Source organism: Hypanus sabinus, chromosome 13, assembly GCF_030144855.1.
Source record: "Hypanus sabinus isolate sHypSab1 chromosome 13, sHypSab1.hap1, whole genome shotgun sequence".
In the NCBI taxonomy this organism is placed as follows: Eukaryota; Metazoa; Chordata; class Chondrichthyes; order Myliobatiformes; family Dasyatidae; genus Hypanus; species Hypanus sabinus.
The window spans coordinates 28,587,424-28,602,970 of NC_082718.1; the positions used below are offsets into that span (position 1 = coordinate 28,587,424).

At 42.2% G+C, this 15,547-nt stretch overlaps 1 protein-coding gene across 3 annotated transcripts in view; it reads right to left on the reverse strand.

Moving 5' to 3' along the window:
• Positions 1–1,985: 1,985 nt before the first annotated feature.
• The window catches only part of LOC132403740 (semaphorin-3E-like), a 152,552-nt gene continuing 138,990 nt past the window's right edge, over positions 1,986–15,547 (reverse strand). For 2 of the 3 annotated variants that reach the window (XM_059987383.1, XM_059987384.1), the window contains 7 exons: positions 14,324–14,555; positions 13,386–13,477; positions 13,250–13,291; positions 12,518–12,684; positions 9,980–10,044; positions 8,880–9,019; positions 1,986–5,333 (listed from right to left, as the gene is read on the reverse strand). In XM_059987383.1, coding sequence (XP_059843366.1) covers positions 4,875–5,333; positions 8,880–9,019; positions 9,980–10,044; positions 12,518–12,684; positions 13,250–13,291; positions 13,386–13,477; positions 14,324–14,555 — 1,197 coding nt within the window. In that variant the 3' untranslated portion in view covers positions 1,986–4,874. Of the gene's footprint in view, positions 5,334–7,545; positions 7,654–8,879; positions 9,020–9,979; positions 10,045–12,517; positions 12,685–13,249; positions 13,292–13,385; positions 13,478–14,323; positions 14,556–15,547 lie in introns of those variants that run through there. The other variant, XM_059987385.1, reaches the window with a different exon arrangement.

The window sequence follows — 15,547 nt, forward strand, 5'->3', positions numbered from 1 at the left end:
CATCTACTGAATACTGATTTGAAGGGGGTACGTAATTATGCAATCAATTATTGTGTTTAATAATTACAATAATTTTAGACCAGTTTGTAGAAATTTGTTTTCACTTTGACATGAAAGAGTGTTTTCTGTTGATCAGTGTTTAAAAAGCCAAATTAAATCCACTGTGATTGAATGTTGTAAAACAATAAATCATCAAAACTTCCAAGAGGGGACAATACTCTTTATAGGACGATATGTACAGGACTCAAGGACTCGTGTTTTCGGGAGGGCTTGGGCAGGCTAGGACGTCATTCCTCGGCGTGTAGCAGGCTCGGGTAAATTTATAGTGTTGCATGGAATTATGAGGGACATAGAAAGGGTGAATGCACTCAATCTTTTTCCTGTGGTTAGAGAACCAAAAACTAGAGGCTTTGGGTGAGAGGGAAAAGATTTAAAAGACAGTGGTGGGTATATGGAATGAACTATCAGGTGATGCAGGTACAGCAGCGACATGTAAGGAATATTTGGATAAATAGGTCAGACAGCTATAGTTGGGCCATGCAGGCTCATCGGGCTGGAAGAGCCAGCTGTATCTCTTAATAAAATTCAAGAAAAAATTACCAAATCCCTAATAGACTTGAATATCTTCGGTTCCTGGGTCTGCCACAGTGAAGTTGTCATTCTCAGGAGAGTGATGAGGAATGTTGAGTGCAGATCCGGGTTTATGATGCCGGTTAGCAGACTCCAGAACTCCTGCATGGGGCTCACCAGTAAGCTCTCTGGCTTTGTTTGGGAAGAGATGTAGGATCAGTGTCTGGAAACTGGATGCGCACACTGCGTTCCCTCATTGCTGTGTAATCCGACATCAGTGGGACCCAGAGAAAGGGGCGTTAACAACACACACAAAATACCAGAGGAATTCAGCAGGTCAGCCTGCATTTATGGAAACAAATAAACAGTCAATGTTTCGAGCTGAGACCCTTCATCAGGACATCTGGCATCTGCAGATTTTACTGTGTTTTGGAAAGAGTCATTTACAATCATTTTGAGGTGAAGTGCTGCCAATTCTGAACTTGGACTGGGATCCTCAGTCACTTTCTGTTTCTACATTGAGTGTTTACACATTGTCAAACACAGATCTAATTTCACCAGCCGTCATGTGGGTCACCAACCTGAAAACCTTTTTCATCAGTGATGTCATGTGCCTTCATCAGCTCACCTGAACCTTCTCAGGTAGTTCAGGTCAGGTGAATAAGCACAGTGGTTGGTTTACATTACAGTGGCATTTAAAGGCATATTCCTCGGCAAGGAAGCTCCTGAACTCCGCTGACTGTTCACACAGCTGGCAGTACTCAACCACGGCAGAATGATCACGGGGTCTGATTAACTCAGGAGTGTGTGTGTGTGTGTTTTTGTATCTCTGCATCCTTTCCTCTGCCCACATCCACAACCCGTCTTGTGTTGGCCACAGGCTTGGAAATACCTCATTTAATCTCTTCATCTAAATTAATAGGAGGTTAGGTCTGCAACATCTTAATCACGGCTTCTAACTTCAAGTCCAAATCAGTGTCACTGTTTCAAAGAAGGTAGTGGTGTTGTGAAGAACCCTGATAGGGGTAGCCCCACCCTGCCCACTGTGCAAACCCTCCATTCACTGTGTCTTCCTTCAACTGTTAACTTGCCAGTTGTGTGTGATTTACTTAGGTTTGGATGTAGAGAGTATAATTTGTGGATGACCCCACCAAACTTGAAACAGTGATTAAATTGTAGGTTTAAATGTTGTTGACTCATTGCCATCCAATGCTCTTCAGATGTCCTACCACGAAAGTAAAGAACAAATTTGGAGTTGCAGTGCCTGTGATCTACAGCTGAGACTGGGACAATTTTCTCTCTTGGGAAATGAGTACACTTCAGCTGGACACAAAGAAAATTAATTAAAAAAAGCGAATGTTAAGATTTTAATCAAAACAAGAAAAACAAATCCAATAGTGTTGATGTTGGTAACATCTCTCAACAGCTTGCTGGGTGTTGTGTGGAAAACTCTGTCACAGGTACGATAAACAAATACACCAAAAACTAACATAATGGTCTTTTATTTTTTACAATATGCAGGTAACAGTAGAAAATCTATGCTGATCCAAGGGAAATCACTGAGAGGCTATCAGTCTGCATCGGCAGAGGGGAACTGGTAGATGTGAAATATTTGGATTTTCAAAATGTCCTTGACAAAGTGCAACATAAACAGTTAAATGGCAAGATAAAAGCAGATGAGTTTGGAGCTAATGTATCAATAGGCAGAACACTGATGAACTGTCAGGAAGCAGAGAACAGCAATAAAGAAAACATTTTCACTGATGAGCTGTGATGATCTGTGAGAAGCAGGCAAATATACTGCATCACAATATTCAGGCAACACAAAAGCAGGAGAGAGGGAAGTGACACGAACCATTTACAGGGAGTTATTGCTAGGTTAAATGAGAGGGAAGTATAATGTGTGGAAAGAAGAATGGTAAGCAGACTAGAAAGAAAGATGCTGGTCGTCACTGATTAAATTATTGACTCTGAGCTAAATTTCAAATCACATATCAACCATATCACTAAGGCGGCATTTTTTCATTTAAGGAACATTGCAAGAGTTCGATTTCTTATAACATCTCAAGATGCAGAAACATTGATACACGTTTTTGTTTTTGGCCGATTAGACTACTGAAATGCAATCCCTTCAGGAATGTCTAAGAAAGATATAAATCAGCTGCAGCTTGTTCAAAATTCAGCAGCAAGAATCTGAACCGAAAAAAAGAAAGAAAATCTGAGCACATTTCATCGGATTTGGTAATGTTACACTGGCTGTCTGTGTCCTTTAGAATCAATTTTAAAATACTCTTAATTGTATATAAGGCTCTGAATAATCTAGCTCTTCCACACATCTTGGAATGACTATCCCCTTACATCTGTAATTGTAATCTTAGATCCGCAAATACTGGTTTGCTTAGAGCCAAGCATGAAAGCTAATGTGGCCTTTTGCACTTATGCACCAATAATCTGGAATACTCTACCACATGAGATATGCCAAGCTAGTACTGCGGAACATTTCAAAACACTTCTTAAAAGCCTATTTTTAAAATGTGGCCTAATTATAGAATTACTTAATGCCTGTTGATGTTGGTTACATTTATATAATTTGATATATTTGAATATATTTTATTCTGTATAATGTTTGTCTTTACATTTTTTATTTTGTCTCATATTTTAAGATTATATTAATTTATCTTTATAACCCATGTGAAGAACTTTGAACCTGCGCCTTAATGTATGAAAGGTGCTGTAAAAATAAAGTTACTATTATTTGTATTTTCTCAACTCAAGCTGGTTTTATCCTGCAGTACAGGCATAGCTAAGCACTCTCATTTCTCAATTGCTAGGAACTTTTGGGCTGTTCTAGTGATGTTTTGTATTGATGCTTTCTGAATATTTACATAGATATTGCTATGGATGCCTTCTTCTTTAATGCTATTGTGTAGAGACTTTGGGGTGATACCAGTTGTAGATATTACTACCAGGACAATGTATACCCTGTTGATGTTCCATTGTCTTTCAGTTTCCTCTTTTAATTCAGCATATTTCTGGTGTTCTTCACTTATTGATTTCTGTAAGTTATGTGTGTTTGGAATGACTAAATCTATTCAGTATCTATGATACCAACAAGCTGTAAACCTGGGACTGTCCAGGTGCAGACAATATGGCCTCAGAGTGAGGGAGCACCCATTTCAAACTGAGATGAGAAGAACTTCAAAAAGTGGAAAAGAGAACTTGAACTATCATGACATTATTGAACTACAGTGCAGGGTTGAGGGCTGAGTGGTGTGGATGTGGCTCATCTGACAACTGTAGATATCTGATAAAGTAACCAGCAGGTTAGTCCTTGCACCTTAACCTTCTGATATGACTGTAACTGGATCTACTGACACATTTGAAGTAATGCCCTAGGTTTATTTACTAATGTTGTAGGGGCCCTCCTTCACGGGAATGGGTCGAGAAAGGTCTCCTTCGTGGGAATGGGTTGGGAAAATATTCCTCTATTGCTGAAGAAAATGAACGAGCTGAGCCTGTACCAGATGTGATGAGTTACCCCAGTTAAGGGATTACAGTGAATTTAAGTAAGTAGGGTGAACGTGCACAGTCTTTCCCCAGGGTTGGGGAATCAGGAACTAGAGGGCAAGGGTTTAAGGGAAGAGGAAAGAGACTTCATAGGAACCTGAGGGGCAATTTTTTAACCCAGAAGGTCGTCCATATGTGGAATGAACTGCCAGAGGAAGTGGGGTTGAGGCAGGTCCATTAACAATTTTTAAAAGACACTTGGACAGACACATGGAACAGAAGGATTTGGAGGGATGTGGGCAAATGGGACTGGTGTAGATGGATGGGAATCATGTTTGGCTTGGACTAGTTGGGCCAAAGGGCTTGTCTCTTTTACGACACTAAGTAAAACATTTGCCAGCTTATTGCAGAGATTGTTGAATGGTTTTACAACATCAACACATGATTGAGAAGAGAGTGAATCAACAGTGATGATGTTAAAGAGATAGTGATACAAGCTAATGGAATGGATGGAGACACCCTACAAAACGTTCTACCACATTGATGATGTGTTTCACAAAGGCTGTCAGTCTGTAAAGAGCACAGTTCAATGTAGAGCACAGTGATAGCCCCAGCAGTGACATACACCAACATATTGCTGCAGGTGCATCTTTGAGTTGAGCAGTCTGCTTGTCTAAAACCAGAATCTGCAATGCTTTATGTAAACAAGAAACACATCAATAAAACATTTCTTTGATCCTTCTGCCAACATTTAACAAACTCTGCGTGTGCAGTAATCTGATTGTTATCTGCGATCCTCATGTGTCTATAACGTGTCGTGGTGCGCGCCGATGCTCCGACGGGGTTCCGCGTTTAACCTTCCCCTCCAGCACATTGCTAAATTTCCATTTGTGCCCCGCAGGTCTATTCTTCTTTCTGCTCTTTCCACTGCACCACATTTTCTGACAGTATTCCTCCACCTGCTGGAAATGACTGTAGCCAATCAGCTGAAGGAACTCCTTGTACCACGGTCTCACCCCATGGTGAGTGCCAGGCTGGAGCACACAGGGAAATCTGCGACGTGGCTCCTCCCCGTCACCTTTGTGAACTATTCCATCGATTTGTTCCCCTTGCAGGACGTCCAGTTTGATTTTGGTCACGGTCTGTATGAAGCCATGTTCCCTTGACTTACAGAGGTAAGTTCCAGCGTCCCTTTGGTGGAGATTGAGAAGCAACAGGCCCAAGTCGGTTTTAATCACCCGGTCATCTGTTTTGACCTAAGAGAACATTAGAGTAAGTGCATCTCTTCATTGGGGTTCTGACTAACCCTGTTGCTTCCAGAAACAATGAAACGATATTTAAGCTGATGAAGGGAAGGAGAACAAACGACAGAATGACCAGTGAGAAACAGTAACGATTAGTTGCACTAGACCTCAGGAGAGTGGAAAAGTCAAGTTAATGACATTAGTGTCAACCATGAGTTAATCTGCCGATAAGTCAAAACACAGAATATAAAGTTTATTGAAACGAGTTGGGGTAATACGTTAACAAGGACTGGGCTGGTGATGTGATCACTCAGTCACATTTACACAAAGCAAACCTTACAGATTAATTTAGGAAAGTTGACATGGAATATAGTACAGAGTACAGCACTGGACAGGCCATTCAACTCACAATGTTGTGCTGGTCTTGATGCCAGTTTATACTCAATGCCCTGCTCCTGTGTATCATCAATATCTCTCCATTCCCTTCATATTCAGGAGTCTGTCCAAAACTCCACCACACTGCCTGCTTTCACTCCTACCCTGGTAAGCTATTTCAGGCAATGACCACTCTTTGCATATAAAACAAATGTCCGTCACGCCTTCTTTAGAGTTTCCCCTCATAACATCTATCTAGTTGCCTCTTCTTCCTTTGCTCCAAAGAGAAAAGCCCTGGCTCACTCAACCTATCAGTGTAAGATATGCTCTCTAACCCTGTTAGCATCCTGATAAATGTCCTATGCCTCTTCTCTGAAGCTTCCACACCTTTCCTATAATGAGGCAATCAGAACTGGACAATATTCCAAGTGTAATCAAACCAGAGTTTATGGAACTGCAATATTTCCTTGTGGCTCTTGAACTTAATCTCATGACTAATGAAGGCCAGCACTCCTTATGCCTTCTTAACAACCCTATCAACTTGCACGACAACTTTGAGAAATCTGTCGATGTGGAACCCAAGATCCCTCTGTTCCTCCACACTGCCATTTTGTTGCCCATTCTCCTAATCTGTCTAAGACTTTCTGTAGCCTTTCTACTTCCTCATCTTCATATAGTCTGCAACAAAGCCATCAATTCCATCATCCAAATCATTGATATATGACGTAAAAAGAATTGGTCCCAACACAGATCCCAGTGGAACACAACTAGTTACTGGCAGCCAACACAAAAAGGCTCCCTTTATTCTCAGTCTTTGCCTGCTGCTAATTAGCCACTGCTTTATCCATGCTTGAATCTTCCCCCTAATACAATGGACTGGAAAAGCCCTGAAAATCCAAGTACACAACATCAACTGATTCTCCTTTGCCTATCCTGCTTAGTATTTCTTCAAAGAATTTAAACAAGTTTGTCACTTAAGATTTTCCCTTGAGGACACCATCTGACTACAGCCTATTTTATCAATTTGACTTATTTTATCATTAGTCTCCAAGTACCCCTAGACCTCAACCTTAATGATCAACACCCCCATCTCCCCAACCACCAAGGTCAGACTAACTGGCTTACGGTTTCCTTTCTTTCACCTTTCTCCCTTGGGGAGTGGAGTGACATTTGCAATTTTCCAGTCTTCTAGAACCATTCCAGAATCTTGCGATTCTTGAAAGATCATAACTAATGCCTTCATGATCTCTTCAGCCACCTCCTTCAGAAACCTGGAATGTACACCATCTGGTTCAGGTAACATATCTACCTTCAGACCTTTCAGTTTCCCAAGAACTTTCTCTCCAGTAATGGTAACTTCATACACTTCATAACCCCTGACACCAGGAACTTCCACCGTACTGCTGGTGTCTTCCTCAGTGAAGACTGATGCAAAATACTTATTCAGTTCATCTGCCATTTCATTGTCCCCTATTACTACCTCTCCAGCATCATTTCCCAGCAGTCTGATATCCACTCTCACCATTCTTTTACACTTTATGTATCTGAAGAAACTTCTGGTATCTTCTTTAATATTATTGGCTTGTTTATTTTCATATTCCATCTTTACCCTCTTAATGACTTCCTTAGTTGCCTTGTGTTGGTGCTTAAAATTTCCCAATCCTCTAATGCCCCACTAATTTTTGCTTTATTATATGCCTTCTCTTTGGCTTTTATGTCAGCATGCATATGTGTGAATGTATGTGTGTGTGTGTGTGTGTAGATATATATATATATATATAAATAAATTAAAAAATATATAAATAATAATAAAAAAAAATATATAAACAAAAAAGACTTGACTGACTGCTACGAATTCTGTGATTAATCCTGTATTCCTCCTTCAAATTGACCCTTCAAGAGTGAATCAGTTCACACATTTCCAGGCTGAACGCCAATAATGATCAGGAGGAGTTTGCTACAGAGAAAGCGGAGAGAAGTGTTAGAAGAACACAAAGAGGACAAAGCCCCTGGTCCAGAGGTCCACCTGAGATCAGGAGCAGAAGCTGGCCATCTCGTCCTCTGTACCTGGTTCAATTGTTGCTATGTTTTTCACCTGTTGCAGCCACCCGGAGTGAGAGGGCAAAGCCATGGCATTTCACTGGGGGCAGTGTGACACAGCATACAGAACGGAGCCAGCACTGCCCTCCCAGGGTTTTGCTCAGCGGAAGACAGGCTCTGCTGTGGACCGCTGCAGATCTATTTGGCTGCACTCAATGGGCTTGGGCCTCAAGCTGCGGGATCGCTTGCTTTTCAGCCGCTGGGGAGAGGCGTCCGAGTTGTCACGCCCTACCGGGGATTGTGTAGCGCGGTTGTGGTGATTGAAGATTACAAGTGGACTGAGGGCTCTGGGCTATATACATAGATATTTGTGTGGCTGTGTTTTTACTAATAATCTGTATGTGCTTGAATATGTGACTGGGCCTCAAAACCATAGTATCGCCTAGTGGGTGTCGGGAGTTGGGGCAGGCATCAGGGTCAGTTGACAGATGATCTCGGTGGGCTGGGGGGGGGGTGGTTCTGAGCTATATACATGTGTATCCAGCATCATTATATTTTTGCTGATATCCTTTATGGGTTTGTTGACTTGTACGTGTAAGGACTGGGCTCAAGTCGTGGGGGTGGTGGGGGAGGTGCGTTGGGACTCTTTCATTCCGTGATTGTGACCTTGTGTACGACTGTTGGTAATATGTTAGCCCCTTGACCCCATAGCAACGGTGTCTCGTTTGGCTGTGTTCTTGAGTATTCATGTATGGTTGAATGACAATTAAACTTGAATTGAATTGAAAATTCAAAATCTTTGATTTGTTGTAAAGTACAGATGGTAGCTAATAATATATTTTATTATTTGATAAGGGTTTTTCCCCTTTTTCTTGCTTTTCCTAACAGCTCTGTAGTAGTGGGTTTAGATTTTTTTCTATATAACAAAATTATTATATTTTAATATTACGATTTAATTTTTATAAATACAGGGGTTTGTGATTGTAACTGTATTTTTAATACAATGTATTTGGTACTTTTTTAACTTATAATATATCTTGTTCTCTGTATTCCTTTATGCAGAAACTAATAAAAATATTGAATGAGAATTGAATTGAAATGAATGGCTCTAGCCAGGTGGTCAGTGTTAACAAAGTTACTCACCTCCTCCTGGCCGGCGGTCGAGCGTCCTTCTATAAACCACAGCACCTTGGCTTGAGGAGATCGGGGAGTACACTCCAGCAATGTACTGTTCCCCTCAATCCCATACAACAACCGTTCTTTTGGCTTAGACCGTGCTTCATCTGACCATGGGAGGAAAGGCAAGAACATGGTAACAATAGAATAAATCACAATTTGTAGGATTTCATCCTAGGTGTCTTGTTCAGTCTGCTTCTGGTTCCCCCTTTAAACACACACTGCCGAACATCAGCTCCATGACTCTTATGGCGAAACCACTAAGCCTAAAGAGTTGATTTTCCCCTGTGCCATTCACAAATTCAGGGTGACCCTCAGAGTTTACAAGGAGGTGACCGTGTGTGCATGTCAACACTATAGCTAACGTAGTAAGGCGTTTGGCTGAACCACAAGGCAGAGGGTAAGGGGTAGGAGAGGATGAGCACGACTTTATTTACATAGAGGATGGTTGAAACTTGGAATGTTCTACATGATGGGACGATTGAGGCAGATTGTCTGAAACATTTGAGAGATATTGAGACAAGTCCTTAAAGAAAACTAGCAGATCTGTTAAACATGACCTTCTTTTCATAAACCCATTTGACTCTCCTCAGTGCTGTTCCTTTCAAGGTTCTTCTATTCTTCACGATAGACTCCCTGTCATTAACATCAGACTCAGTGAGAGGGTAACGGGTGTGTGGAACAGTGAACTATGCAAGGATTATGTTAATCTTTTTATAGTGTGTCTCGTGTGTCCAACAGCTTTGATATCCCTTATATTGTCAGCACTGAGAACAGGCTGGTTTGAAAAATAAGAAAGAACATCACATGTCTGAATAAAACAGAAGATACTAGGAATGATCAGCCAGTCGAACTGTCTGTGGGGAGAGAGAAACACAAAGAGTCTTTCAGGTTAATATCATGTTCCAGTGTCAAACATTCCACTCTGCTGGAAGACCTGAAAACTACAAATCTGGCCGAAACATAACTGAATGATATTTTAATAATTTTTATAAACCCTTCGCAAGCTTATTTTCTGATGCTAGAACCAGCTTCCTTGTTGATTGTAGAACACAACAGTCACGTACCATTCTGCAGGTCAAAGCATTGCTGTGTTACATTGCCATGCCGAATATCTTGTCGACGAAATCTCCTGGGGAAAGGAAATAGGCAAATTACATTCCTCCAATAAAATCTACTCTACATCGTCTCCCAAGTGTCTTACAGGGATCTATGCCAAGATGAGTAGACATAGTTCTTACCAAATACACATTGCATGACATCATATTCTCGTGAATGGGAGAGTCATCGTTGCAATTTCCATTCATTAAGTATGCGTTACTCACAACGAGCAGGCAGCATAAAGTCCAACATCGGTATTGATCTGATATTGACTGGCAGCCTGCATAGTGTGAAATGTGTAAACTGCAAGTTGGACTGGGAAACTTCTTGTGATGGCGTGCTAGCATATTGAAATAAAGAAGAAAGTTGCCCATCTGCGATTCATCAAGGAAACTCTGCCTGGTCAGAGATTGAAAGAAGAGAGAGCGCAGAAATCGGTAAATAACCGGCTGAAAACACGAGAATATAATCAGAATCAGGATCCAGTCTACAATTGCCAACTAACTGGATGTTGTGAAATTTGTTGTTTTGTGGCAGCAGTACTGTGTAATACATAAAACGTTACTATAAGTTACAGTAAGATATATATAACAGTAGGTATTGCAAAAAAAGAGGTATGGGTTCATGGCCTGTTCAGAAATCTGATGGCGGAGGGGAAGAAGCTGTTTCTCAAACATTGAGTGTGATAAAAGAACAGAAATAATTAGCAAGTCAGGGTGGATTTGTTTCCCTTGGAGTTGAGGTGGCTGAGTGAGGTCCTAGTGGGGGTATGTAGATTCAGGAGGGGTGTGATAGGTTTGGAATGACCCAGTGGGACAGTGGGTAGAGCCATGGTCTCACAACCCCAGCAATCAGCGTTCGATCCTGACCTCTGGTGCTGTCTGTGTGGAGTTCGCATGTCGTCACTGCTGGGGCTTCCTCCCACATCCAACAACCATGGGCTAGTTAGTTAATTAGCTGCTGTAAATTATCCCCAGTGACAGGTGAGTCATAGGTGCTGATGGGAACGTGGGAAGAAAATATCAGATTTGTGTCGAGTTACTGTGGAGGGGTCTTTGATAACCATCTTAATCATCTGCTGAAAATTACCCCTAGTGAGAGGTGAGTGGTGGGAGCTGATAGGAATGTGGGGAGAATATATCAGATTTGTGAAGAGTCACTGTGAATGGGTCATTGAAGGCTGATATGTTCTTAATCACCTGCTTCCTTGCTGTTTCACTCTATGCCTCCAGAGGTAGGTAATAGAAAACATTGGCTGAAGTACTCAGCATAGAGTCATAGTACTCAGTAAGGGGTAAGAGCATTAGAGGGGATCTCAAGAAGAAAAAAGTTGTTAACTGGAGGTAGATGGAATTTGTAACACACAGCTTGATAGGGTGGAGGAGAAAGATAATCTCATCATTCGCACCTGAATCATCTGCAGATGGTCATCCGTGCAACAACTGCTGGTGAATTGGATGTGTAGCAGATAGTGCCAATGGCACCGTTTCCTTGCTAAATCACTCTACAGCCAAACCTGCAATCTTTTAATAGATTCTTTACTAAGTAATTCTGATCATCTATAGATGTTGTATATACAGATCTTTCCATATCCTGCTCATTCAGATGTCTCTGTAATGTTGTTACTATTCCTGCCTCCATTAACTCTTCTGGCAGCTCATTCCAGACACCAGCTATTCTGTGTGAAAGATCTACCCTTTGAATTCCTTTTAATTTTCCTCCCCCTCACCTTAAACCAGCGCCTGGTAGTGTTAGACAATCCTACACTGACTATCTACCTTATTTGTCTCCTCCCCATAATCTTATACAGGTCTATTATCCCTCAGTCTCAACACTACAGGGAGAACAGAGCAAAACTGAAATGTTGACTGTACATTTTCCTCCTGCCTTTCCAATCTCTCCTGATAGCTCAAACCTTCCAATCCAGGCAACATCCTTATGAAACACTTCCACAGCCTCTCTATCTTAAGCACGTCATTCCTCTAGTCTGGTGACCAGACCAGCTCACAACATTCCAATGTTTTGTACCACATAACATCGTTTAAAATAAAGACACTCAGCGGCTTAGCTGCTGAAGACAAGCAAGTCATGTGCCTTCCTCACCAACCTGTCTACCTGTGTTCCATCTTCAGGCAACTGTGGGCTTGGAACTCCAGGTCTCTCTGTTGAACAAACTTCTCTGGGCCCTGCTATTCACTGTGTAATGCTGTGCCCTGGTTTAACTTTCTAAAATGCGTCACTAAACACAGGTCCTTTATGTTCCTAATGCTCTCTATTTAATTCTAATTATGTCCATAGAAGAAGTAGCAATGCTTTAAAAAGCAACACTTCAAATTTGTGTCAAGGCAGGTGTAACAATATCCAGCAGAGCTGATACAGCACAAACACTGTCCGAGCCTGACACCGTGTTACACTGATCTGGTCGCAGGTATCCCTGCACAGCAGATTCAGGGTTTATCAGAGTTCACTATGTAGTCAGTGCGTTAACAAACGATGTGGATTACCTTTTTGTCGTTGCTGCAGACGGGTAGTACCTGGTGCAGGACACTCCATCCCAGGCACAGTAAGGGTCTCTGGCGAGGCAGCAGTCCATACACGCAGAACCATACATGTCACACTGGTGAATCCTCACCTGAGCAACAGCTGACTTTGATGCAACATATAAGCTTTCCTAAATTAAAATGATAAATGAACTGTGATCAGGCTTGGTGAAGATATCACCTCTTTAAATATCTAAAGCTCAGAAGGTCAGTGCAGACTGTAGCTCCAGTTGTCTGCAATTATGCAGAATATTGATTAACACCAGGGTCCTGGAGGAACCTTGTTTCGTTTTTACTGTGTACTGTACTAGCAGTTTATGGTCGAAATGACCATCAGGAGGGTTCACCAGGAACAGCTTGCTCCAGACCTCTGAGCAAAGATCCAGCAGCAAAACATTAATTTGCCCTGGTTGGCGGTGGAATTCTTGGCTCAAACCTATACTCTGGTTGTTAGAGCCCAGCTCTGCGCTCTGCGGAGTGGAAGCTGTGCTGACAAATCCCCCTCTGAGCAGCAGGGTGACTTTAGCGGACAAGTCCCAGCTGAGTGACGATGCGGGGCCAACTGAGAGTGCTTTGTGAGAAGACACCTGGGGTGAGAACCGCCACAGAATGCATGATTTGTCTAACGAGCAATTTCTTGTTGCCTAGTCTGACTGCTTTACATTCGTTGCTTCTCCAACAGCCACATAATCTTACCCGTTTAACAGAGATCTCCATGCTGATAATCAGAGTTGGCACCTGGAATTGAACAGATATCCTTGGTTACTAGATGCCATACATGCCCTCCACTGCAGGATGTCCAGCAGAGAAAGTACAATCAGCATATTCTCACCTTAAATACATGCAGCTCCTCCAACACCACTTCCTCCATTGTTTCAGCCTCCTTCTTGTAAATTACAATAACCTTTAACACCACCCCTGCATCTGTGGATGAGGAAGAAGCTTCAACTAAATTCAATTAAATATAAAAAAAGAAATCTCATAAGAAATATCCAGCAAGCCGAGGCTGACTCCCTGCATCTTCTACAAAGGTCAAGCACAGAGATGCAATCATGAGAAAGCAAAAAACACCAAAAATTCAATTAATGACTGGTTTCAATTGTCCAATTCTAACCACAGTGAAGTTAATTGACAATATCAACTGCAATTTGGAGATATTGCCTCCACTGGGTATGACAAAAAGACTTTTGATTAATAGGTGAGGAACTAGGAAACGTGATGCCAGAGGTGTTTGTAGATCCAGATGACTTCTTCCAGATTGTCTATGAAACAGCTTATTCTTCCTTTCTCTTGTCTTTCTTTTCTTTTCAAGGTGGCTGGGGTCCTGTCGGAGTCCGTGACCTACAACTACAGCTCAAAATACAGTTCTCTGCAAGCGGTGGGTTTTTAGCAGCGGCTGTGCAGCCTGACATTTCGATATCTCCAGCAGTGTCCTGGAAGACATGCGCCTTTGGAGTGCTGCCCCATAGATGACCCAGTTCCTCGTCAAGTTCGCTGACTGACGCATCATGGGAGACTGAAACGCAGGCAGCATTTGAAGCATTTAAAATTTCGATTCATGATTATTCTGACTTGTTTCCATTGTATAATTCCAAACACGGTGAAGTAACGTGTAAACCAATTAACAAAATCAATCTGTGAATTGGAGATATTGCCTCCATTGGGTATGGTAGAAAGACCTTGGAATTATAATTATTTAGGCTGTGCGGGGAAAGGCTCAGAAATGGACCACATAACTTCAACAGCATCGTCACCCAAAGTCCAGCTCACCTGTGCCAAGGAACAGGACATCATATTGGCCATCTTCAGCATTGACACGATCCACAACTACTTGCTTTAGGTTGTGTCGTCCATCCGTTCTCAAGAGCACGGGTCTGTTGTGTACTGGGTGAACATGTTGGTACATCATGGGATGACTGCGTACAAAACGAAGGACGTTGTCTGGGTAATCCTTACTCGTATGGTATTTACTTCCAGGTGGTATGGTTATCTGGCTGGCACACTGCAGAGGGCAATGCCATATAAGTCATTGTGTGAGTTAACAGTGATTCATCAAATTTATACACCTACATAACATTCCATTTGTTTTCTTACAACCAATCCAAAACTGTTTGCCATCAACTGTGCTCAGATAGACGTACAATTATTAGTTTGTCTTCACTAACTCAAGCTTTCATTCATAAGTAAACTGTTTCAAAATGGAACTGTTCTCATACCACATCATACAGCAGTGGGCTCACAGGCCAGGTCAGAGTGTATCACCACAGTAAATATATGGTCTCCTTCAAAACTGATTCATCAGTCTCCAATAAGTACCATGGCAGAAGAACGCTGTTTGGAATCTAGAGACAGAGCGATCGAGAAAAGGGAGGGAGGTGTCAGAAATGGACCAGGTAAATTTGAGGGCAGGGTGGAAGTTTGGGGCAAGGTCGACGATGTTGACGAGCTCTGCATGGGTGCAGGAAGCAGCACCAATGCAGTTGTTGTGTAGCCTAGCAAAAGTTGGGGAGTGATACCAGTGTAGGATTGGAACATAGACTGTTCCGCGTAGCCGACAAAAAGGCAGGTATAGCTGGAACCCACAGCAGTCCCCATGGCTACACCTTTTGTTTGAAGGAAGTGGGAGGAGCTGTAGGAGAAATGATTGATAATGAAGACAAGATCGCCCAGATGGAGGAGAGTGGTGGTTGGGTCTGGTGTCCAGAAAAAAGCACAGAGTTTTGAGGCCTTCCTGATGGGGGAATGGGGGTGCATTGGGATTGGACATTCATAGTGAAAATAAGATGATTGGGGCCAGGGAAATGAAAGCCATTGAAAAGATCTAGAGCACGTGACATGTCATGGATGTAGGTAGGAAGGGACTTAACCAGGGAGATAAAACTGAGTCAAGATATGCAGATATGAGTTCAGTGGGGCAGGAACAAGCAGAAACAATGGGTCTAACTGGACAGGCAGGTTTGTGGATCTTGGGTAGGAGGTAGAAATGGGAGGTGC